The sequence below is a fragment of the Artemia sp. Qi Xiang Cuo genome, chromosome 2 (assembly GCF_049724085.1).
Source record: "Artemia sp. Qi Xiang Cuo chromosome 2, ASM4972408v1, whole genome shotgun sequence".
Classification (NCBI taxonomy): domain Eukaryota; kingdom Metazoa; phylum Arthropoda; class Branchiopoda; order Anostraca; family Artemiidae; genus Artemia; species Artemia sp. Qi Xiang Cuo.
Genome location: NC_142795.1, coordinates 69,937,095 through 69,964,403, shown reverse-complemented (window position 1 = coordinate 69,964,403; position 27,309 = coordinate 69,937,095). Strand labels below are relative to the sequence as shown.

General features: G+C 34.6%; 1 protein-coding gene across 2 annotated transcripts in view; it reads right to left on the bottom strand.

Moving 5' to 3' along the window:
• Positions 1 to 27,309, bottom strand: part of Taf2 (TATA-box binding protein associated factor 2) — a 91,920-nt gene that overhangs the window by 36,846 nt on the left and 27,765 nt on the right. For both annotated transcript variants that reach the window (XM_089108248.1, XM_089108249.1), the window contains exons 6-9: positions 25,556 to 25,777; positions 11,245 to 11,458; positions 6,157 to 6,402; positions 2,281 to 2,489 (exon numbers count right to left, since the gene is read on the bottom strand). In XM_089108248.1, the coding sequence (XP_088964374.1) occupies positions 2,281 to 2,489; positions 6,157 to 6,402; positions 11,245 to 11,458; positions 25,556 to 25,777 (891 nt within the window). The remainder of the gene's footprint in view (positions 1 to 2,280; positions 2,490 to 6,156; positions 6,403 to 11,244; positions 11,459 to 25,555; positions 25,778 to 27,309) is intronic.

Here is a 27,309-nt window from a genome sequence, read left to right as displayed (position 1 = left end):
TTACAACCCTTGCCCTGAGGGCTGAGCCAAATTTTCTCAGAAGCGTAACTTTTGATGGGTAAGATTAAACTTGATGAAACTTATATATTTGAAATCAGAATTAAAATCTGATTCTTTTGATGTATCTATTGGTACCAAAATTCCGTTTTTTAGAGTTTCGGTTACCATTGAGCCGGGCCGCTCCTTACGCAGTACATTAACATTTAACAGTAGTACATAGCACCTATTAGTAATCACAGTACTAATCTATAACGTGTTCATTGTTTTCATGGTGCATCACGGAACAAATTTATTTCGGTTATATTATTTTCACGTATTTTATTGTATTGTTATTACGAATTATTGTTTTGTTACACATAAGCCCATCAACAATTAGCAGCAGTACACAGCACCTATTAGTAATCACAGAACTAATCTATAACGTGTTCATTGTTTTCATGGTGCATCACGGAACAAATTTATTTCGGTTATATTATTTTCACGTATTTTATTGTATTGTTATTAAGAATTATTGTTTTTGTTACACATAAGCCCATCAACAATTAGCAGCAGTACACAGCATCTATTAGCAATCACAGAACTAATCTATAACGTTTTTATTGTCTTCATGGTGCATCACGGAACAAATTTATTTCGGTTATATTATTTTCACGTATTTTATTGTATTGTTATTACGAATTGTTATTTTTGTTACACATAAGCCCATCAACAATTAGCAGCAGTACACAGCATCTATTAGTAATCACAGTACTAATCTATAACGTGTTCATTGTTTGCATGGTGCATCACGGAACAAATTTATTTCGGTTATATTATTTTCACGTATTTTATTGTATTGTTATTACGAATTATTGTTTTTGTTACACATAAGCCCATCAACAATTAGCAGCAGTACACAGCATCTATTAGTAATCACAGTACTAATCTATAACGTGTTCATTGTTTGCATGGTGCATCACGGAACAAATTTATTTCGGTTATATTATTTTCACGTATTTTATTTTATTGCTTTTACGAATTATTGGTTTTGTTACACATAAGCCCATCAACAATTAGCAGCAGTACACAGCATCTATTAGCAATCACAGTACTAATCTATAACGTGTTCATTGTTTTCATGGTGCATCACGGAACAAATTTATTTCGGTTATATTATTTTCACGTATTTTATTGTATCGTTATTAAGAATTATTGTTTTTGTTACACATAAGCCCATCAACAATTAGCAGCAGTACACAGCATCTATTAGTAATCACAGAACTAATCTATAACGTGTTTATTGTATGCATGGTGCATCACGGAACAAACTTATTTCGGTTATATTATTTTCACGTATTTTATTTTATTGCTATTACGAATTATTGGTTTTGTTACACATAAGCCCATCAACAATTAGCAGCAGTACACAGCATCTATTAGCAATCACAGTACTAATCTATAACGTGTTCATTGTTTTCATGGTGCATCACGGAACAAATTTATTTCGGTTATATTATTTTCACGTATTTTATTGTATCGTTATTAAGAATTATTGTTTTTGTTACACATAAGCCCATCAACAATTATCAGCAGTACACAGCATCTATTAGCAATCACAGAACTAATCTATAACGTTTTTATTGTTTTCATGGTGCATCACGGAACAAACTTATTTCGGTTATATTATTTTCACGTATTTTATTGTATTGTTATTACGAATTATTGTTTTTGTTACACATAAGCCCATCAACAATTAGCAGCAGTATACAGCATCTATTAGCAATCACAGTACTAATCTATAACGTGTTCATTGTTTTCATGGTGCATCACGGAACAAATTTATTTCGGTTATATTATTTTCATGTATTTTATTGTATTGTTATTACGAAGTTTTTGTTACACATAAGCCCATCAACAATTAGCAGCAGTACACGGCACCTATTAGTAATCACAGAACTAATCTATAACGTTTTCATTGTTTTCATGGTGCGTCACGGAACAAATTTATTTCGGTTATATTATTTTCACGTATTTTATTGTATTGTTATTACGAATTATTGTTTTTGTTACACATAAGCCCATCAACAATTAGCAGCAGTACACAGCATCTATTAGTAATCACAGTACTAATCTATAACGTGTTCATTGTTTGCATGGTGCATCACGGAACAAATTTATTTCGGTTATATTATTTTCACGTATTTTATTGTATTGTTATTACGAAATATTGTTTTTGTCACATATAAGATCGAAAACGCAAAAAATTGCAGCTACATATCAGTAAATCACGGTCAAATTTACCTTTTTCTGTTGAAGACAAACTTCATAGTGAATTTGGCGTGGCCAGCAACATGAACCCACTGATCTATAAAAGCCGCCATATCTTTACCAGTAACAGTGTGAATAGCTTTTGTGAATCCCTCAGTGGATATCAACATTGACGACCATTGGTCCTGTGCAAAGTCCTTCTTTGCAGCTGCAGTTGCCAATGACAACTGCTTGTTAAAGACCTAAATAATTAAATATTAAATTGAATTGGAATTATTTATGACCCGTTGTAAATACAAATGCCCAACGGAGTATAGCCTAAAAAGAGAAAAAACAGAAAAGAGAAAAGTAGAAAACTAAAAGTAAAACAAAGAAAAAATTCATAACATAACAAAAGCATAATAATAATACAGGAAACACCATACATTTACTGCCCTAGGGTGGACGAACAGGGATGTCTATTGATTCGGTTATTGTATGCTTCAATTCATCTGCCAATGGCAAGTTTAGAATTTATGATGCTATATCTCCTAGTGGCCCATGAATTGCTAACCCAGGGAAGGAGGCGGAGGACATACTTTGCATACTAGTCACCAGAGTTGCATATAAAATCACCAGAGTTATTGTATATCCGTTGCCGAGAAAATACAACAAACAGGTGCTGTTGTGACGTGTTATTCTATGGTATTTGGGGGTTGTAGTCGTAGATGCCTTTATTCTCCCTTTATAGGGGAGATAAACTCTGGCCCTAAGGTAATTAAACTTTGGTAGCGTGCCTTAGGCTGTAACCGAACTAATGAGGCGTACCAACTGGGTATGGTTGAGTGATAAAGGTAGATTGTAGAGAGGTTGTCTAAAATACAATACTTTTATTCATTTAACATATAATAATAATCAGATACACACTTTATACTGGGACTGGCTGTCCCAAGTAGACCACCAGTCTCAAAAACTACAATGCTATATAATAATATATATACACTTACAATGACCAGACAGAATCCCAAGGTATCTTTAATGAGATAATAGATGGGCAGAAGTTCACCCAGCAAGTCAAAAAGTCTAACCTCAGTCCCAAAAATCGGGGTATATATATGGAAAACTATCCACGTCCTTTCGGTACATTGACGCATTTAGCCAGGAAATTGGTTATTGAGCAAGTTCCCTCCAAGCCCACACATTCCACGATTTGTATCTTTATCTTAATAAAAAGTGGTATTTTGAAACTTTGTTTTTGCGTCTTAAAATATTTTTTACTCAATTAATAATTAAATAAATTAGAAAGCTTTACCACAGTGCAAAGAACAGCAAATTTCAAAACTTGCAAACGTTACACAGTTTAGCTAGTAACCGGTTATTATAGTTTAAAGTATAATTTAAACTTTTGAACAGCCACAGAATCCAATAGGTTTTAATTCACACAAAAAACCAAGAGAATTTTTAAGATAAACCTAATCAAGTCTAGAGTAGTATTCAGCTGACTTTTAACTCACTGATATTTTACCGGGCAAGAGGTTAGACTCAATAGTATTTGGTAGGACGCTGATGGCTCATTTTCTATTTTGCTCTGCTCCCCCGGTATCGCCATACAGTTCTAAACTTCCAAGCCAGCATAAATAAGCTTCCAGGCTTGCGGTAAACTCTTGTCGAATTTCAAAGGACGCGTGATTGGAATCTTTGCGTGATTCCGGTTCAAACAAGATACAACGTGCCCCACAAGTAAGTCAACCGCTTCGACTCAGATGGTTTTTGCACTTATTTCAAAAATAAAACTTAAAGTTATACAAACCTAGATCGATTGGTAGCCCAGAGTGGGTAGGACCCTTAGGGTGGGACTTTTCCAATCATAGCACTGATGAGATTAGCACAATTACATAATTTTTAGGAAAAACTTAAAAATCACTTTTAGCAGGATTCACTGCACCAGATACATCAAAAGCACCCGATATGTCGCTAATTCCTTGCATAGTTTTAAGCCTATGCTGGGTATAACTGCTGAATCTTTATTAAAAGAAACTATGAGATGGCGTTGGTGGGGTATACCTATAAAATTTGTATAAATACATTCTAAGACTACAATAGCTATACATGACGTATGAAAGCAAGATAGAAGAGGATACAATAAACGAAAATAAAATCAAATAGGTAAGAAAATAAGGATTTTGTCAGTCAATGGCAAAAAATCCTCGTTTTCTCACCTATTTGATTTTATTTTTCATCTATTATATCCTTTCCTCTCTTGGTTTCATACGTACAATTGCTGTACAATTCCGAATGAATGTCCCATGCCTTCCCCATGCTAAGCCAAATCACCTCTGTGTTAAATTAATAAACTAATGCCAAAACCAGCGCGTGTTAAGTCAAGTTGCTATACCTACTACTACTATTAATACTAACAACTCACCGCAGCACCAAGCCGCCTGAGGCCAACACAGCTAAGCACGCTCCTCCTCCACCCCAATCTATTCAAAGCCTCCCTTTTTACACAGCCCCCGAAGTTCCCATTTCCTTTAAATCTTTCTTTCTTTATGACGTCCTCCCACCCCAGACGGGGACGATCTGCTTTCCGTTTAGCCCTAGACGGTTGGCCAAAAAGAACAATCTTCGGCAATCTGTCATCCGAACAACGTGCCCTAGCCACCTCAACCTTTCTTTAATTATAGCCCTAGAGTTTCGTATAGCCTATTGTTTGAAATACAGTCAGTCAGCCGGGTACCCAGAACAATCCTTAAGCAATTTCTCTGGAAAACATCAAGCAAACCTTCATCCGCTTTTCGGAGCGTCCAAGGAAAACCGTTAATTCCTTTAACAATAAGGAATTTATAACTTGACAGAACATATATGAAGTAAGATCAAATGCTTTCATCTGACTTCAATATATTAATTCAATATATTGGAAAAATGATGGGCGTGGGGGGGGGGGCATTTTGCCCTCTGATACCTTTTGACTGTTAAAAAGGGCACTAGTCCTCCCAATTTCTAACTGAATTAGCCCCCCTTCAAGTTTATACGACAACGCTTTCTATAAAAAATATCATATGCCCCCAAGGCATAACCAGCCCCATCCCCTCCTCTCCAAGCTCATCTTTTCGTTTAACACCTCCAATCAAAATTTGGAGACAACAATTTAGTTCATCCTAGTTGAAGGGCCTGGAAATTAGGTATGTGAGGAAACCCCTCCCCCTCCCCCCCCCCCTACAGCTCTTAGAGTTGTAGAGTGTATGCCCCCAGGGCATAACTTACAACACGAAAAAATCCTAAAGAGCCCAGAGGCCCGTTAACTGGGAAAAAAAAATTAACACTACCGTAACAATGGCCGTAACAAATTAAGAGTGTATTAGATCACTGTGGACTAAGTCCACACTGGTAAAAGGGGATCGAACTTTTCTCAGTGAAAAGAAATTCCCAGCTCCAATTTTATTTATTTTAATATCATTACCAACTTTAATTTTGTTTTATTCGGTAAAACTTTCTGCGTATTCATACCGACGAAATATTTCTTTACTATCAGCATTCAAATTAAACTGAGATGGGTTTTTTTTATTAAGCACAGAACATCATATTCAGCAAATTTTATTATAACTGTTCCAAGCATTTGTGACGCCGTTCATATTAAAACTGTCTATTCCAGAATCAAGGCCCTAAACGAATCTTCCCTAAGTCGTGACCTATCTAGATCGTTTCCTCACGCCAGAAAATGAAGGTACCAATTCCCAGAATAAATCATTATTTTCACTTCCGAGAAATAATTTACAGATAAACTAATAAATATACATATATAAAAGCTGTAATAAAAAAAAAAAAAGATTAAGAAAAAAATCCATGCTTTAAATATATTAGGTAAACTCCCCCCCCCCCACCTGCCAGGAACCGTGAATAGAGGCTATAGAAACGAACTTAAAAACTAACCTGCATTAACATTTGGTAGCCAATCCGTAATTCCAACATACGAATAATTAAATGAGCTTTCTTTCTCATTACCTCAACGTATTCTGGTGAGACAGTATGTACCGAATCTAGAGGGAAATGAAATTGGTTCTCTATTGCTTTTGGGGGTGGAACAGAGCCAGGGAACACAGTGGGGGATGGACTTTGACTTGGGTCAAGTATTATGCCTCCATGCTTCTGCTCATACTCAACAACTGCCTCCATTTCCTAAAAATGACAGAAAGTTGGTCTTTTGCGCCTAGATAAATACAGTATTAAATTCTAGTAGGCTTTTATGATGAATTCGAAAGTACACACATTTTTTATGGCCACAGAATTTTTGTTCATGTTTTCGTTTAAAATAAAAAATAAATATCAAAATCTTTGAAAGGCTTGCTAGAAAGAATACTTTACCTCGAGATCAAATCTTACACTTGTGCTAACGGTAGATTGAGGAGATTCCCTTGACATGATCTAAAAGGTTTCTTTTCCTCGTAAAAATGGTGACAAAAAGTCTTTTAAGTTTCGGGCCTGACTACTCTAACCCGAAAAACTGATACACTCCTCCTCTCTTACATTTTGGCTGTATATATCTACCTCTTATGTACATATGACATATATATATATATATATATATATATATATATATATATATATATATATATATATATATATATATATTATGTTTAAGAGGTAATTACTTGGCGAAGAAAAAAAAAAAAAAAAAAAAAAAAAAAAAAAAAAAATGTCGTCCTAATCCAGCAATTGAGACAAATGTGCACTTCAATGAGGCTTTAACCTTACCCATCTATCCAACTACCTAGGATCAAACAGTAAACCCGAACCATCAACCAAATAGAAATGTCCAAATCCATGCAAAGTCGTCATCAATAAATATAAGTCGTGGTAAATTTACATGCAAAAGCACCTTAATCCAGCAAAATATTTCTAAGTAGAACATTCCGTTTAGGGCTCATCAGAAGAAATACCACCTGCCTTAACGGGTTTCGAGGCTTTACTTTCTTTACTCGGCACAGTGGAGCCTCTACCATAAGATCTATATGATATCCATATGTCAGGTAAAACCTGTGAAATACATGCATACTAGTCAAGCTATTAAAAGTTAACTACAAAAAGTATTTCAATGTTTCTTTGATAGAATCCCAGAGGTCGCTTCGTAGAGACAATTCTGGAACAAATGAACTGTTCCAGATGTTTCTTTTATTGGTATCTGGAACCAATTACAATTTTCAAGATCCTCAAGCAAGTTGGAAAACCATCTACAAATTCAAAATTATATATATATATATATATATATATATATATATATATATATATATATATATATATATATATATATATATATATATATATATATATATATATATATATATATATATATATATATATATATATATATATATATATATATATATATATATATATATATATATATATATATATATATATATATATATAATTAAGTATTAAGAAACCGAAGATCATTTTTGTCCACTCATAGTTTGCATTTTTTTTTTTTTTTATAGAAATAGATAAACTTAATGATTGATAATTTTAATGCTAAGTCAACGTGCATTGAAAACTCAAAATGTTGCAACAGATTTAGATAAAAAAAAAGAAGAAAAAACTTAAATTACTAATCATCGAATGAAGCCTTTTAACAAAAGAAGTTACAATAACAAAAAATAAAAAAAATACCGAACGCTCTAGAAGCTTGAGAAACGTAAATGAAATTTCGTTCTTATTCACACAAAATAAACTATTATTACCAAAGGCAAATCAATTTGCTTGCCAAACGAAGCTTGCCAAATGCAAATCAATTTCCATACTTATATCATGCAAAATAAATGATTGCCAAGCGCAAAATCAATTTTTTTGCCAAACCCAAATCAATTTGTGTTTTTAATAGTGCAAAATGTATTATGTTATAATAGAAACAGCCCAAATTCAAAGGCTTTATGCGGTTTAAGAACGTACCAAGTATTCGTTTGATTTGATAAAGATTTTTTTTTTTATATAAAAGAGCCGTGGAGAAGGCTCTATCCCTTTATGGAAAAGGATACTTTATACTATATAGGTAAACTAGTGCTAGATTGTTCCTGTATTTGCCACCGTGGTAAAAAGAAAAAAGAAAAGAAAAACTGTATAATTCTTATACTCCAAATACTGGGCAAAGTCAGTTTTTCAACAAGAGGGGCAGAAATTTTGAAATTTCATCCGTGTCATATTTTCATCAGGTTTTTGAGCTAGTCGATTGTACTGTTTTTGCTTTGATTTCCCTTTTTGATATTTCTTCACTGTTTTTACATTTCTTCCTTTTTTTTACTTTTATTTGTATTTCATAGCGGGTAACAAACAAGTTATTACTATTATTATTTTAATTACGTTAAACAGAGACTTATAGCTGAATTCTCATAGTGCTAACATAAAATTATCTTGTGGATACTTGTCAAAAACCTAGAGGTCTTTATAAGTGAACCGATTCCAAGTAATAAGTCTTTAAATGCCATTTAAATCACCCCTTTCCCAGCAAGTTGCATTGAAAATTCTTCGACACTAAGCATTCAACAAAGTTACAGAGAGCGTTTTAAATATGCAGTCAAGTACACAGAATACGACACTTGTGACTATGGATAAAATTTGACATAAAAATAGAAAGTAGCACTATAATTAAATGTAAGGTGAGGATACAAGTAAATATAAGATAAATTTTAGGTGGGTCTGAAGTAGCCTCCTGCTTAAATTTATGAAAACAATAGTGTATATCAGAGGAAAGTTAAAGTTTCTAGTCTTTAATTTAAATTTTGGCTAAAAACCTCCTTTCCTTAATTGGATTTCAAAAATATCCTTTCTAAATTTTGACTTTATTAGCTTTAGCAAGCAGTGGCTCTTTGTAGCAAATTTTTCGCACTTAAAGTCAATACTGCTGTCAGTGTTGCCATTTTTGTCCCAAATATGGTTCTTTAGCTCTTTCCATTTTGTTGCTTACTGACAAACTTTTTATTCCAAATGGCTGAAAAGTAAAAGAGAAAGGTAATTTCTCACCCCAGTGACCTTGGACTCCGTTGCAAGTCTTCAAACGTCTTTAATTTCTAAGCTTTGAACTCAAAAGTTTCATTGTAGCTATGACTCTATTTTGCTGAAAGCAGTACCAGTAACTTGGAACCTTTGACGTTGGTTCCAAGATCCGAGATGTGATACTCTAATAAGCCTTTGTCAATGACGACAGTCACCCAAGGATCACTTCCTTGGTGCTTTCTGTCTAAGCTGTTGCTTGGAAAATGGTGTGGTAGTTCACCGTTTGCCTAGTCTTCTGGCATCTCCAACTGATCTATTATGATTAAATTCAAAAATCCCTGTGTAGATTGCTGATCAAGAGGGCTAATTTCTAGTTTCAAAAACATTCCAAACTTGAATCTTTTTTCAGAGATTCCTCTCCGAGTTTCCAAGTAAGATGTCACAAACTTAATAGTAATACAATTTAGTCATTATTTACCAGAAGGAGTCTTTTTTTAGTTTTTGTTTAATATTTCTTTAACTTAAAAAAAAGAACCTCCCAAACTTTAATAAACTTTCAGAGATTCCTCTCCATCTTTCCAAGTAAGAAATTATAAATTCAATAGTAATACACCATATTTATTATTTATTAGAAGGAGTCTTTTTTAGTTTTTGTTTAATCTTCCTTTACTTAACTTTAAAAAAATAAATAAAAACCTCCCAAACTTTAATAAATTTTCAGAGATTCCTCTCCAACTTTCCAAGCAAGACGCCATAAATTCAATAGTAATACACCATATTCACTATTTATGAGAAGGAGTCTTTTTTAGTTTTTGTTTAATCTTCTTTTACTTAACTTAAAAAAAAAATTAAAAACTTCCCAAACTTTAATAAATTTTCAGAGATTCAACAACTAAGAGTCATAAATTCAATAATAATGCACCATATTGAATATTTATGAGAAGGAGTTTTTTTTTGTTTAATCTTCTTTTACTTAACTTAAAAAAAATAAAAATAAAAACCTCCCAAACTTTAAGAAATTTTCAGATTCCTCTCCAACTTTCCAAGTAAGATGTCATAAATTCAATAGTAATACACTGTATTCACTATTTATGAGAAGGAGTCGCTTTTAGTTGTGTTTAATCTTCTTTTTCTTAGCTTCAAAAAATAAAAATAATAATAAAAATTAAAAACCTCCCAAACTTTGATATTTTTTCAGATTGCCCTCCGACTTCCCAAGTAACATGTCTTAAATTCAATATAATAATACATTATGTTCATTATTTATCGGAAACAATTTTTCTTTCTTTTGTGGTTTAATCAACTTCAATAAATTATAACATTTTAACAATTGGGAAATTATATAATACCATTACAGCACGAGGATACAACATTTTCATTCCTGGGAAACAAACAAGAAACACAGCTCCTGACTTTCATCATGACGAAATTTGCCATCATTATATGTAGGCCTGGATTTACCAATAGGCCCACTAGGCCCGGACCTAGGGGCAAACAATGCCAGGGGGCGCAATAAATTATCACTGAGTGATTTTTTCTGAACAAAAGCTGGACTGATGTGATTTATCGTCAAAGTACCAGAAGCACTTCACCACCGCGCTGCCTATTCACAGAAAGGTGATTTTACAACAACGCAGGAATTCCGTGGCCACTTATAAACTGTCAGATGTCTCCCAAGAATGGCAGCTGAGATTTCGGTATCACCTCTCTCTTTCATTACTTTTGGCTCATCAGCTGCGCTCTGTTAGGTGCTTCCACTATTCCCAAATTTTCGGGGATTTCCACAAAAATATCCCAAAAACGGAGCGGCAAAAACGCTTGGGCCTAGAAGCGTCAAAACTCTAAATCCAACCCTGATTATATAAATAGAAATGAGATTAATATGGATTCTCTGGGGCAAGGTAAAATAGCCCCCTGACTTTTAGCATGTAAAAAAACCTACCTTCATTATATGAATAGAAATGGGATTAATATGGATTCTTTGGAATAGAGTAAATTAACTGCTGACTTTTAGCGGGACCAAAAACCTACCTTCATTATATGGTACCGATATTCATTATTTCCAAAAAACTTTTTCACATACAATCCTCCCAAATAGTCAGCAATGCCAAAGGTCAGCCAGGCATCGTTCCAGTTTTGACGACTTATAAACGACGAAAAGTATTGCTGCGATATGGCATTAGCGAGTGCTTGTCGGGTAATGTATGTTTGATCTATTTGTACGTAACTATGCAGAAAGTTGACGCTGTAACAGAAAAAAGCAAATTTACGCTTTATGCTTTACGTTACACGTAATTGCAGAATTCGTATAATGGGAAAACTTGGCTGTTTGGGAAGAGAAAGGGTGTTAAAACTGCTTTGTTCGTCTGCATTTTGGCCTACATTTCCCTTATTTTGTATACAATGTTTTGTTTTTTTAGACAGCGTAGAATAAAAAATCTACATCGGCTGGACGTAAGAATAAATCTTAACCAAAAATCAAATATACAGTACTTGGACCCAGCATTTTAGATAATTCCATGACATTTTTTTTCTTCCCTTTTTTGAAACGTGTATGTTTATTTCTGCGCATATATTACTTAATAATTTGTTAATCTCCGTAACTCTAGAGAAAACGAATTTATAAGACAATATTCTATTGCAAAAGCCCATGGGCCGTAGCAACACACAAACCAAAAAAAAAAAAAAAAAAAAAAAAAAACAAGACACAACTTGAAATATTGCAACCCCCCACCCCTAAAAAAACACACAACAAGGTGAGCATTTCTAACCAACAACAACAACCATAATGAATTTCAACGCCTACACAGCTCAACAAAGCATCCCCTCAAACATCATTATTTATGTTGAGACCCTATACGTTTAAACTTACACAACTGTTTAGTAGCATACGCATTCTTCTCAGACATCCGCTCAATAAACCAACAATTACTCTTCCAAAACATTCATTCCGCGACTCAGACAGCTCTTCACACTCACATACAAAATGAAATAATTTCTATTCACACATCCACACATCGGGGCAAAATTAGGGGCCGGCCACCAACCTAAATTTTCCCAAAAATTCCCTTCTCTCTTCTAAATCCAAATTATCCCCTCACCAACAATATTCTCTTCAAATCCGCTTTTTCCGACCCAAATTTAAAATAAACCCTCTCCCCCCAACACTCTTTAAGTCAGGAGTAAAACCTTAAAGACATAAGTTGGTCCTTTTGGGCTTGCCACTCTCGGATTTCTTGGTCGCTTAGGTTTTGCTGCACTTCCTTCCATACTGACACGATCCTATGCATTGAGCCTTTTCCTTCATTCTACATCTCCGACAGTCTACAGCGGCCCGGTATTTCCTTCGCCTGATTTGGCCACGAATCACGTCTACCATTCCTCAAACTCTAAAAATAAGCCGACTGAACAAGCTGAACTCTAGGTAACCTAATTCTTTTCTCTCAAAATTTCACCATTCTAACCGATCCAGCACCCTTTAATGGAAAAAGCCCCAAATAACCTTTCACTGCCACTGAACTAAATGAATCCTTGAGGTATAAAAAAATTTCTTAAAATATCTTAGCTGAACTTCCTCCAACTTAGCTGCCTTAGCTAAACCCAGAACCTCTGATCCATAATGTAGACTAGAAGCTACGCTTCTCAATAGCATATTTATTAGCCTATTACTCCTTGAATAACAATCCTCTACATGCCTAGACATCCCCTTTAGCATACTAAACTTAGCACCCAAATAAACAAATTCCTCTTTTAAAGATTCAACCCCTCCTTTGCTCCTAAATACAAATACTACTGACTTCTTAAAATTTAAGACTAAATCTTTCTTTTCTAAATAATCCTTAATTATACCTTATAGCTTATAAAGATTATCTCTACTATCCGCCAATGGAGCTATGTCGTTCCCGAATAACATAAACAACAGCCTAACCAATCCAAAGATATACTAGGGGCTCCATTATTTTTTTCAAAACTATCTAAATCATTAAAAACAGGGAGAGTAACTTAGGAGATAAAGGCGTCCTCGTTTCATTCCCGCACGAGGCGTAACCAGCCTAGAAAATTTTCCCATAACCTTCACAACACTTCGCCCTTTTATAGATCTTTTCTATTATCGCTACAAAACAAGATGGCAGGCATATTTCTAACAGACTTTCAATCAACAACTTCCTATTTGTCGAGTCAAAAGCTTAGTTCAGGCCTAAAAATGTTACGAATAACCGACAGTTCCTCCCTCTAGTATATTTCCTTCTCAATACCTCCAAAATAAAATATGGTCAACAGTGCTAAACGTCGATCTGAATCCCGCTTGCACCGGGCTAAGTATTTCCTCATTTTCTATCAGATACCTTAACCTAAATTCCAAAACATTTTATTAGCATATGGAAATTCTAAAACATTATAGGAAGCCCATTAGAGAACATATATCAGGCATCTATTCTTGGGATCGCGAATTAGAGCTCTCGGGATCGCGAGAATATACCTCTTTATGAGTAAAAGTTGCATTTGTTCAGTTGAAAATAGATATTAGACTATTTTACACGTGCAGAGGGATAAGAAATTCGATTAAAGTGGAAGGTAGGGGGGGTCAGTTCTCTTCTTAAAAGAACTGTTCCAAATTCATAGTCCTGGTAAATCAACCATGTTTTGTCTTATATCTGGGGGATCCGATTGAAACTATAAGAGAGAGAGTTTTGTTGGTGAAGGGAGGGGCAATGTGACTTTCATTTTTGTCTTACGGGACAAAATAATCCTCACAAAACAGCAGATGCTACGTTACTTTTCTTTTTTATGCAAGTGATCCGATAGGATTCGCCCTCCTCCTATGAAGTAAAGTAGCCACCGAAAATGTGAATAAGAGACAAATATCTGATAAGAAATCTTTTTCACTTTCAAATTCGTTTAAAAAAACGGATTTTCCCTTTCATCTCGGGCAAGGACTACACTAAGATTGGCTGTGCAACATATATTAAGTGCATTTTTCAGGCCTTTAAGTTGGATAAACGATTATGATAACCAGCGATCTGTGTCGACTGGTAAAGTATGAGGCCCCACTAAAACCCCCTTTCTGATCCTATTCCAATTCAAAAGCCAATATGGAAAAATTATTCTCCACTTAACTTAATAGCTTTAATCTGCAACTGTCCAAACCATTTTTTTGTATATAAACTGTTATGACCTTGAATGGCAAAGTCTCCTTTCCCAGTTAGTTCGATTCTAGCAGAATCATTACATTTGCAATTTCATCCTAAATTAGTAGTTTTAAACAGCAGTTCTCAAGAATAGTTTCGTAAGTCACCTATGAAATATCTTAATTATGAGAACCCTTCTAGTTCTCATACCCCAATTAGTCTTATTTTCACTATTGATACGATATAAGCGATTTAAATTAAAACCATGATGGATTTAAAAAGAGAAAGAATTAGCTTACAATAGATCCAAACAGGACAGAATCCACTGCTTCCGTTCCATGTTTTCTTTACAGCTTTTGTTGTTTTTTTTTCTGGCTTTTTTAACGACAATTACATCTTCGAGGGAGAATTATACTAAGCTTATTTGTGCCATACCTTTATAGATTATTCTTTGTTGATTTCCCAGCCATATTTCTTTTTTATTAGGGTTGAGACCTGCTGCTGCCAAAAACTGCATATGAAATTCTTTTCCATTAAAAATTGAATTCCGGATTTTAGTTTTTTTTTTAAAGAAATACATGGTTGTGTACATCTCTACTTTGAAATCAATTCAAATAATCAAATTTCATTTTCCTTGGTACTTTAATGGCATTCAAAACAAGTTACTACCATCTAAGGACCGTACTCAATCGACGGCCATAAAATCTCATAGTTAATTCCTCACAAGAGAAATAAAAGTCAGACCTACGATTGTGATTACGCAAAATAGCACATAATCACACGCATATTTGAGTTTTTCTTGTTTTCGAAACCTAGATTAAGAATTCCTTAATAGATAAAAAAATCGCTCATCGATAAAAAAGGACGCAACGGATACATTTACTTTTCTTTTCTTCTCTTCTTAACATTCCTGATAAACTCGTTTGTGTTTAGATTGTACAGAAAAAAGCAGCACAACTTCTTTTAATTCATCGAAACTATAGTTTAACAATAAATCAATATCGTTTGATGAAGCTAGATATTCTAATCCAGAAATCAGCACTTTTTGTCAAACGGAATAAGGACTTTATATATCCATTGGGCAATATTTTTCTTGGCTACTGTTTGATTCATACATTGCTGATCCCACCCACTTCTGTGTACAATGTGCAGAAAAAAGACACAACAAAATATTTGTTTTAGTTCTTTGACATTACAATGCCCTGGCTGCCCCTCCTTCCGTTATCGTCTATTACTGTGGATGAACTTTGACATAACATTGTTAAACATTGCTAAAAAAAAAATTGATTTGTGTTTCCAATGGATGAGTCATAAACTTTAAATTAAGTAGATGGCGCTGAGTTATCTGCAAAACAAAGTTAAATAGGTTACAAATCTTCTATCATCACTCTATGACAGTAGAGCTAAACTTACCAGAATAAGCCTATTCTAGAAACAACATGTTTAGTTGTTGGAGAGGCTATGGTTCAGAGGGGCAATCTTAAGAGAGGCTGGTGTTTGAAAGGCTTCTTAAAGAGGTTCAAATGCTATTCAACCTTTCGTGGTGTTACTTAGGTCACAAGTGGTGCTTCCAAGCCAAACCTTCCTAATTCCAGGTGCCAAACGATATACTAAAATTAGTTTCTGCATACCTTTATATATTCATGTCCTGTTTGACATTTCACTTTAACAAAACAAGAAAGTAAAGAAATTGAACAGGTTCAGAAGAGATCACTACAAATCATTTACGGAGGATTCCCGTTGTCTTGCTCTTTTTATCTAGAAGCATTTAAACTTGACCCTCTTTATCCATCGCGACAGACTGTAAAACTTGGTTCAACCCCCCCCCCCTCCTTCATCCCATCTACAAGAAATTCCTCCTGCCTTCCTTTGTCCCTCTTAGATTCAGACTCCCCAGAGAAGCGACTGTGAAAGTTGCAAAATTGACACCGGTTTACTCCAGGTCACAGCGCTATTCGCGAAGCTTTGTGCCCAGTTTTGTTCGTGTTTTTCACAATTCGTAGCTTTTGATAATGCTTCATGTGTTGACCAATTTAAATTATTGTAGTATCTTTTATTGTTTTGACTAAACCTAGTTGTGACCTTTTTATATTATTTATTTATTTTTGAGTTAAAGGCACCATGTTTGGGCCTTGCCTATAAAAGTTTGTATCTTATTTTCGAATTAATGATTTTATTTGAGCTCATTAAAAAGGGCGTTACAAACCATTAATGCATCCACTAACTTAACATCTTGAAAGCTTATCTTGAAAGCAGTGTTTTGCCAAGTACTTTCACTTTTTACTTAAGTACACGTGCCAAGTACTCCAGGAATATTTTTACTTAAGTATAAGTATCAAGTATTCCTACAAAATTCTACTTATGCCTCAGGATGGATGGATGATAAACTATCTATCAACAAGCGAAATGACATCATTTTTATACAATTCTGAAAAAGGGTTATGCCAGATTTGCCTCTCACTCAGGATATCTCTCTTGGTTTTACTCCAATTAGCCATGGCTCTCAACTTTTCCATCACAGTCCACCAACTTGATTTTAATTCAAAAAGAAAAATTCGTCACGAGAACCAAAACTAGGTTTCTGTAAAGCATCAGAGCCGTCACAAAGCCTCTCTTTTTGTGACAATCCATGAAACGTTTGACAGAGTCATATTTCGAATTCCATCGAGTTATCACAGGTCTGATGAGCTACCTACCCTATACCTTTTTGACAGCATCGGGAGCTTTTGTGCTCTTGTTAACGGCGTCACAGAGAGGAGTATACTAGGCAAAATCGGCATAGTTCTGCCACTTATATGCAGCACCATTTAATGCTTAATCAAAATTCATGGATGCAAGCAAATTGAGTGATTGGCTAACGCATCTCAAATGAAGAGGATGTTCGAAATACTCAAATCTTTCTTGCTGACTACGATTACTAAGAATCTATCTCATATTTAAAAACGCGAATAAGTAATTTTGACGTGCTTCACCTCCATTGTCATCGCCACTTACTTGACCCTAATCACTGGAGATTGTCAGAAATACTCTAAATTCTTTACTGAACATTGAAGTATTGTCAGTTAATACTCTGTGTACCTGCATTTCAACCGCAATTCTATATCTTGCAAAGACACCATTCAGTTGCTAAGCGATTTTGTCGTAAGTTTGTGAGCCTTTAAAACGTGAGATTACAAGAGCAAATTATTTCCACTTAAGATCTTCGTCAAGCAAATGGGCAGTCATTCCCAAGTAGCTTGTTTTACTAGCAGACCAAATGTCTGCAGTGATGGCCATATGTCTGCGGTGAAGGTCAGTTTGAACTCACGAATCATAGCCATCTGTACTTCGCAGCTGAAATGGTCTCATCTGTAGATATTTGTCTGTAAATTTAAAAAAGAACTGTCCATTAAAACTAAAGGTAATTCAACATACTCCATGGTTTCCTTATCTAAAATTTCAGCTACTGGGCGCTATTTCAGAAAAGTAGAATCCCAATAAAGTTGGTATTGAAATTGAACACTAATCAAAAATTACTTGAGTACTCCCAAGAACTTCTAGTTTTTACCCTCGGAATCTTTTACTTAAGTAGAATACAAGTACTCAGATTATTTACTTAATTCCTAATACTGCTTTAAAGGGAAGTGGGGTCTTTCAATGCAAGCCTATATATACATGAACTTTGCACCCAACTGAGGCTAGACACTTCACAAGAAGGAGAATAATATTGAGGAATATTTCGGAAACATATTTATACTTAAGGTTTATGCTTACCATGCATGTTTTTGGCCGATTTTAAATAGATCGCGTACCGTCTTAAAGTTTCAACTAAAGTTAAAAATTTTGGTATTATTCCATAGCTGATATTTAACTTTATAAATTCACCGCATTACTTTTTTTAAATTTGCTTAAGTTTTTTTTTTAAGAAAATTTTTTTTTTTAAATATGGAATTTTGCTAATAAGCTGAAGCTAATATTTCAAACGAAATGAAAAGATTTTTATACCATATTGTTCATTAGCTTCAGATCTATTTATTCGCCGTGCCAGATTTTTAAAATTGCTTTGAATTTTCTGTACAAAATAATGTAAACTTGCTTGAAAAAGCATTAATTGTTACCGCTAGATGGACTCTACTTCGCTATTTCTCATTCAAAGAAATAAAGGCAGTTCCGTCATGAAGGGTGAATGTAATGCCTTTAGAGTAGGTGGTTATGGGTGGTTTAACAAAATGCAGTTTTGCCTTACAGTTACGGTCTGACAAAAAGACAAGGCAAAGTTCTTGACTAGACTATTTTCTAATATTCTTCTACTTAAGTTAAGGTACTCAGCGATTTAAACAATTTCATCATGCGAAATAAAAACGGAATAAGAAAATAAAGCGAACCTCAAGACAATTCTAAAAGTATCTAATTTTGGATGTCCCATTTGTTTTATTTGGTTACAGTAAAATGGAAATTATGTCTTTGGATATCGTTTTGTTCAAAGTTGTTTAACAAATCCGAATATAATTTATTTATATACGTTTCATTAATTTATCTATATGAATATATTACCAATCCAAAAGAAAAGTAATGAAAATGCAGCATGGAAACGATATAATCTTCTTAATTCATATATTTTAAAATTATACCGAATCACGGCCGATCTTTTGAAAGTTAGCTTGCAAAAAAAATAAATATACTTATACATTTGACATTCAAGCTTTTTAAAGTATAATAATAACTACTGTTAAAATTGGATCTAATGCCTAGACTGGCTACAGTCCTAGTTGAGAAACTAACTTTGTAGATAGTGTTTGTTTGATATTTTTTCCACTTATTTCTCATCAACAGTTTGTTCGTAATGTCAAAGCAACAAAAGTGAAATAAATAAAATATTATCACATTCTTGACCTGATGAAACAATTTCCGCTAAAATTTCAATATAATTACTAGATTAGTATATTAGGTACTTGCGTGTTATAGCGACCACACTGTATTCTTGATCTGTAATGAAATCAGTTCTCTGTCTTCACTCGGAGATAATCAGCTTAGCCTGAGCGAGAGAAACAATTTTGGGCGTATATTTTAACTAAATATTTAATATATAGAGGTGGCTAATCTAAGTATTAAATATAATGTGTTCTGGCCGTCCTGCTTCCCATAATTCTGTGTTGTATTTTCCATAATTTTTTTTTTTTTACTAAAGTATATTATTTTCATTAACATTTTGGTATATTTCAAAATGATTAACCTAACTTCACTTCTTTGGTGTGGTCGCTATAACATGTAAGCACCAAATATTATTTGAATATATTCCAATATAGCCTATGTGGTTAACAAAGGAAGGAATCATGAAACTCTTATTAATAGAAAATTACTGAAAATTTTAAGCAATAACTATTGTTGTACATTTTTTTTTTTTTGTATATCCAATTGCAATACCGGTAACCCAAGGTTGGTGGGGGGATTTCTAAAAAAAAGCTAACCGTTTTTGTAGAAAAATACAGTTTGTAGTACTAAGTTTTTTTTTTTAGTTGTTTTACAAGTTTTTTTATCAACACAATTTCCCGTAGCCCCCCCCCCCACTCCATCAACAAGAATGGCCGTGGAGTTGTAAGTCGGGGAACAAAATTTTTAAAGCCACCCACCCGCCTCAAAAAAAGCGAAAAAAGCTAAATAAAAATCATATCAAACTAATGTTTGCTCTGTTACTATGGTACTTGTGTCTTATAGCCACCACACTCAAGAAGTGAATTTGGGTTAGTCATAATAAAATGTACCAAAATATGGTGTAAATATAAGGTTAGTAACAAAATTATGGAGACTACAACAATAAATTATGGGAGGGGGCCGCCAAGACCGCATTACATAAAATACGACCTAAATTAACAAAAATACCAACTAAATATTTAATTAAAATATAGCTACACTGGCGTTTCCCACCGAGCTGAAGCTAATATTGTCAAACAGTTCGTAGTAACATACTGTAAGTGAGGAGATACCCGGATAAAAAGTAACCGAAACTCAGAAAAACTGAATTTTGACACCAATAGGTACATCAAAACAATAAAATTTCAATGCTGATTTAAAATATACAAGTTGCATCAAGTTTAGCCCAACACATCAAAAGTTAAGTACCTCAGAAAATTTCCCTTGTTTTCGAAAAAAGGGAGAAACACCCCGTGGAAGCTATAGAACCTTAATGGAAATCCCACCATCAGATTTAGCGTTTCAAAGAAACCTAGTGTAGAGGTTTGAAGCTCCTACCTGCTAAAATGTGGACTTTTGTACTTTTTGCAGTAAGAAAGATCACGGATGCGTTTATTTTTTTGTTTTTTTTTTTCCCAGGGGTGATGTTTTTTTTTCCCAGGGGCGATAGTTTCCCACCGAACTGAAGATAATATTGTAAACCATTTCGTGGTAACGAACTGTAAGCAAGAAGTGGCCCAGCCCAATAGTAACCGAAACTCTAAAAAACGGAATTTTGATACCAATAGATACATCAAAAAATAAGATTTTAATGCTGATTTCAAATATATAAATTTCATCAAGTTCAGTCCTACCCATCAATAGTTACGGGCCTAAGAAAATTTGCCTGATTTTCGAAAAAAGGCGAAACACCCCCTAAAGGTCATAGAACCCTAATGAAAATCACACCATCAATTTCAGCGTATCAGAGAACCCTACTGTAGGCTAGAGGTTTTAAGCTCCTATCTACAAAAATGTAGAATTTTGTATTTTTTACCAGAAGAAAGATCACGGATGCGTGTTTATATGCTTTTTCTTTTTCCCGTGGGTGATCGTATCGACCCAGTGGTCCTAGAATATCGTGGAAGGGCTCATTGAAGCGGAAATTAAAAGTTCTAGTGCCCTTTTCAAGTGACCAAAAGAAATGGAGGGCAACTAGGCCCCGTCGGACGCTCATTTTTTCCCATGGTCACCCAATCAAAATTTTGAGACAGCCATTTTGTTCCGCATGTTCGAAAATATAGTACCTATGTCTTTTAGTATACCTTAATCCGCAACAGTCCCCAGGGGTGGGCTTAAATTTATTGACTTTACCCATTTTTTACATATAATGTTTTTTATTGGGATATATAAAGACGTTTTCAGGGGGGATTTTTTTGCTGGTAGTGGGGGGGATCGGGGGTTATGTGGGAGGATATTTCCATGGGGGAAGGGACAGTGCTATGACGGGGGCGCTGGATTTTCCAGCATTGTTTAAAAAACAATCAGAAATTAAATTTAAAAAAAAAGTTTTTCAACTGAAAGTAAGGAGCAACATAAAGTTACCTAGTATCACAGCTGGACAATCTGATAACTCAAATTTTATTTTTATACTAGATTATTATTGGTCTTAAGTATCTAGTATGGACTTTCGATTCCAACCCCTTTAATAGCCAGTGCCGTCCTTTGGGGGTGGCAAGTGGTGCTACCGCACTGGGCCTCGCGCTAACAGGGCCAAATATGTTATGAATTACAATCACATGAGTGATTTTGTGACTTCGTGGGGGGACTCAAAGAAAAAACCGTGGAATGTACGACTTGAGTTCCCAAATGTGCGCTCCCCCTTTTTATGAAGTGGGGCCAGCAGTTTTAAAACTGTCAAAACCCTCCTTCGTTAGACCCCCTTTTGGCCCTAAGCCACAACTTTCCTGCTGAACCCTAGGAATCACATTGGTATGAGTCCCGCTAGAGACTACATTATTATTGCTCCCGCTATATTACGACCATAACGTCAGGCTCCTCGTAGTGCCGGCGGCACAAGGCCTTGCACACCACTAAGGCCGCGTCTCCCAAGACCCCAGGTGTGTATCTGATTCCAGTGAACTTAATGAAAGAAAAGGGGTGATTTTTTAGAAAAAAATCTTTAAGTTTGACTCCTATTTAAATTCTCTACATACTATGCTTCAATCTAGTATCAGGTTATTTGATAATGCTATCGGAATCGAGTCAGACTTCAAATTTAAATTTATTTAGGTTTTGTTTTTAGTTCTGAAAATGTTGAGTTTATGTGATTCCCATAGCTTTACGACACAATTTTTACACATTATATTATCAAATTTTGATACGTTTTTTAAAGTAATTTTGTAATCCCCCTCTCTCTTTATCTCTCCCTCCATTAGAGAAGCTAGATATATTGGGTCTAAAAATAATATTACTGTCTACACTTAGTGTCTCCAAAGGGGGTAATCTTTTTGAGAAACTTCTCAACGTTAGGAATCATTTTAGGTTTTTTCTTCTGAAATATTAGTTAGAAGCTAAAATTACAAAAAACCACGGTACTTGTCTATTATATAAAACACACTCGAGAATTGAAATTTGGTGACTGCTTGAAATAAAACAAAATATGATGAAAATACAATGCTTTAGTAACAAAACCTAACAAAACCTAACCTAACCAAAATACCAACTAAATACTAAACTAAAATAACAGCTATTATTTGGTTTCTCAACAAGCCGAAGGTTATTGTCTGGTAAAGACAGCTTGAAAAACCGGGTAATCACAACACAAGTTCTCGAGTGGGCTTTATATTTTAGACAAGTACCAAAACCATATATAATTGACTAGGGCGCATTCAAGATTGTTGTTTGGGGGGCTGAAATATTTTTTGGAGGAGGGGAGTTACAAAAACTTTCAAATTGATTTTGTAAAAATTGATGTTACATTTTTGCGAGTAAGCCAAAACAAATTGGCCGAAGGAGGGGTAAAAACCAGGTAAATCTCCCCACTTGGATGTGGCCTCGATCATTAATAAAACTTTGCTTTTTAGTCAACAAACGTGACTTTGATGCAGCCCTGGCATAAAATGTCGCAATATCGTCTATGCTTGTCTCCTTAGGAAGTAAACAAGTTTTTACGTTACAAAGGTGGATTTTGCCTTTTCAAAAATAATTTCAGATTGAAAAAAAAATATTCTGCCACTGAAATACGTGTGGTCAATCCCTCTTTACCACATTGCTTGGGATCAGTACTTTTAAATCTAGATATTAGGTTTCTGCTTCTGAAATATGAGTTAGATACTAAAATAAAGAAAAACTATTTAAGATTTACAATGGTGCATCCAGGTTTGTTGTTTGGGGGGGGGGGGATGAGAGTATTTTTCGGGGGGGGGGAGGAGTTACAAAAAAATGAGTATATAAAATTTTTGTTACTTTTTTGCGAGTTGGACAAAAATTTAATGGGGGGCAGAGATTCAAACGCGGTAAATTCCCTCGCTTGGATACGGCCGTGGTCATTAATGAAATTTGGCTTTTTGTTGACAAACGTGACTTTGATGCGTCCCAGGCATAACATGTCGCAATATCGTCTATGCTTGTCTTCTTATGAAGTAAACAAGTTTTTACGATACAAGGGGGATTTTTGCATTTTCGAAAATGATTTGAGATGAATAAAAAATTCTCCCACTGAAACAACATGCGGTCAATCCCTCTTTGACACATTGTTTGAGGTCAGCACTTCTAAATCTAGATATTTCTAAAAAGCAATGATCTGTTTCTGGCGTTCTGGTACGAATGTTTCAACAAATACTTTTTTTTGCAATAAGAAACCTATCACCCCCAAAAAAGCTAGGCAACAATATGGTACTAGCTTAACTGACGGGGAAAACAACCTAGTGGTTATTGACTTAAAAATAGCATTTCAAATTTCAATTACTTTTGTTCTGGTGCGTGTATAAATAAAATATATCATGTTACAAAAGGAAACGATTTTCTAATTGCATAAAAATGTTTTCTTCGTTAAAAAACACGCGATATAAAAAACAGGTTAGTAATTGTCTGTTATACCAGCCCGACACAACAATTAAAGCTTGGAAGTTCATAAAAAAAAAAACAAAAAAAAACGGGATGAAAATAGAATGCTTTATAAAAACATTTGGTTATATGTTTACACACTAGGGGGTGGGGTTAAAATATAGAGGGTCTGCATGCAAAATTTATTACCGGACATTACTATGAATATTATTAAATAATATTTTCTTTCTAATTTAACATTATCAAAAGACTTTTGCCCCCCCCCCCTAATCTTCAAAAATAAAGCCCAAATTACATAACTCTCATGTATTCTGTCACCCGCCACTTTTTTTTCATTGAGTATAAGCTAATTGTCTTTTAATACAGACACAAGAATAACCGGTTCTAGGTTTGTTCTTGAAATAATTTTCTTTCTTTAGAAAGAAATTTTTTGATCACCCCGAAGATGGCTAGCCTACTCGAGTCAACTATATCGCGCAAGCATCCGCGAGGGGGAAAAACTGGCAATTTGATTTTAAAATAAGCATTTCATATTTACAGCTAAACAAGTAAAAAATACCAGGCACTAGAAACTCCTGATCCTTCATTTCTTTCTTTTTTTCAATCTTACTTCAAAATATACCTTATCCAAAATTCGTCGGCTCCTTATATCGTAGTCAAATCTCCGCTAAAATTTCGTACTTTGGCGAAATGTCAAGTCTAGATGTTTAACGAGAATAAATTTCATTGGTTGGCATGGGTTCGCCCTATATCTTACTTTTGACCAATAAACTGTACCGGGTGAAACCTATAGAACATGATCAAAGTTGCAAATAGCGCCACCATAGCGGAAAAATATGAATGGGCCCGAATCCAAACGTAAACGTTAATATAGAAGAGAAGGGGTACATCTATATATAGGTATACTTGCCTTTTTACAGGTGATAGTGCACAAAACAACTTAGATAATGTTTAAATTATTACCTCTGAAAGTAATTATACATTTTTTTATTATTGACTCATTTTTTTCTCTCTTTTGTATACATTTTGTAGTCAGGGTATTCCTCTTTGACTAATTGAGTCTTCATTATTGTTATAGTAAATACAATTTCAAATAGGGATAAAATCCTTTTTATAGACAATGATGATGATAACAGTGATAGAAATTCACAAAAAATACCAGATATTTCGGTCACATATGCAGTGACCGTCATCAGTAGTAAAACTATGTGGTCTCCGAAATTATCTACATTATTGTTACACGGTCCTGGACGTTTTATCCCATCTCCTCTTTTGAAAAACAAAATTTATTCCCTTTTCCCTTATTACCGTTGGTCCTACAAAATAGGAGAAATACGAAAAAAAAGGAGGCAGCCCATCTTTAATCTTTTTATATCTATCGATGTTCTTTGAGACCCTTAAATTAATGATTTAACCCGGAAAAGATTTTAAATCCCTTGAGAGGCAATATCGGCAACTGTTAGAACACATGATCTATAGGTATGAGAGGAACTTACCTCATGATAGTTAACGATGCAAAGGAAGAAATATCTTGATAGGCTTCATCTACAAAGACGACCTTGTATGAGGAATAGACAAACCGAGAACCGAGTGTTTCTTCATAAAACTGGAGGGCTTCTCGAAAGTATTTGGCAACATGCTTCAAAAGTGGTAACAATGGTGGCAGACAAAAGTGAGTAACTTCATGCATTTGAGGGTCAACGTACACTTCAAATGGCCTGGAACAGGAAAGTTTTTCCCCTTTAGTTTACTCCATTTGGTAAGTTTGTTTCAAGAAATCAAAAGAAAATGACTTCTTATTAACATTTACAACTAGTGACGCATGCATAGAATAATGAGATTTTTAGTTAGAGACAAACGAAGTATCTCGTTTTTTCTTCCTATGTTCCTATCTATAAAAAAAAGAAAGAAAAAAGAACAACCTTCTTCAGAAGATGCACAAACACAACTCCCCCAAAGAGGGTGGGAGCTGATCAAGGAGGGCAACCAAGTTCGTTTCTTAGAAAAAGAAAAACAACTAAAGGAATCTAACATTACCCAGAACATCATAAAGTGAATTATTAAAGCCAAAATAAGATAATTAGTTGAGTAATTTTTTTGTATCTCTTTTTATTTACTTGTACTTTTTATTAGATCGGACATAAGAAAAAGAGCCCCCTTTTCTATATTTTGGTTATTCTACATATATACCAAGCCCTATTTTATAACCATTCAGAACACATAAAACTAAAAGAATCTGCCAACTTTCAGGAAATTTTAGGCCAGATCAACAAAAACGTAGATCCCTAATTGGAATCAAGATTTTGATATATTAAAATATAAAGCTCGTTTTTTATGTTTCTGTTTCTGCTGATAACACTACACTGTATACTAATACGTTTTAAATCCAGAATGCTTCGTTTCATGCAAAACTCCATCTCTTATTATTTCTCAATCTCTCTGCATCTTACCCACAGAGAGGAAGGTTTCAAATACTGAATTTTCAAGAGTTAACTACCACGTACATGCAAAGAAACAGAGTCAATAACACTGCCACAGAGTACTGGCGTTGACTTAGTAAAGAGCAAAGTGCCTCCAATGTACTATTTTTTTCCAGGCAGTTCATATGGAAAGGGCTAGTCATAGAAACTTGGGAGGGGCACACTCGACTAAAAATTGAAAATTCCAGTGCCCTTTCAAAGGGTCTAAAGTTATTGGATGGGTAGCAGCCTTTTCCGTGCTAACCATTTTTCCAGAATAGTTAAACGGTCCAATAAACATACATACGAATAGTTTTACACTATGGAAAACACGGGCATGTTTGATCATGGCTGTCCTATTAACTAGAAACCTTCGGGAGTCTTTCCCTAGGCCAAAAGTGCCACACCTTTTTGTTATGAGGGTGGGTGTTAAAAGGTGCAAGACTAGGCCAAAATACTTTTCGTCTCTGATCAGTTTAAGACTTGCAGTAGTAAGTATATGGACCAAGGGAACCCTAATATACAAAAAAATTGTTTGGGGTCCAAGGTCCCCCCCAAAAATTGGGCTCAACAGAGCTTGAAACTTATATCTTTAAGCCCCTGCGCAAGTAAACCTCAATGTAAGAGGAAAAAAATAAAGGAAAAATATAGGTCCCCACAAAAATGGGGCCTGAAAAGGGCCATAAAACTGTTTTTCCAGAGTGGTTTAAAAATTTCATCTGTAAGTATATAGGCCACGGGAAACTTAATAATCAAAGAAACAATTTAGGTAGGGGCAAAGGCCCCCAAAA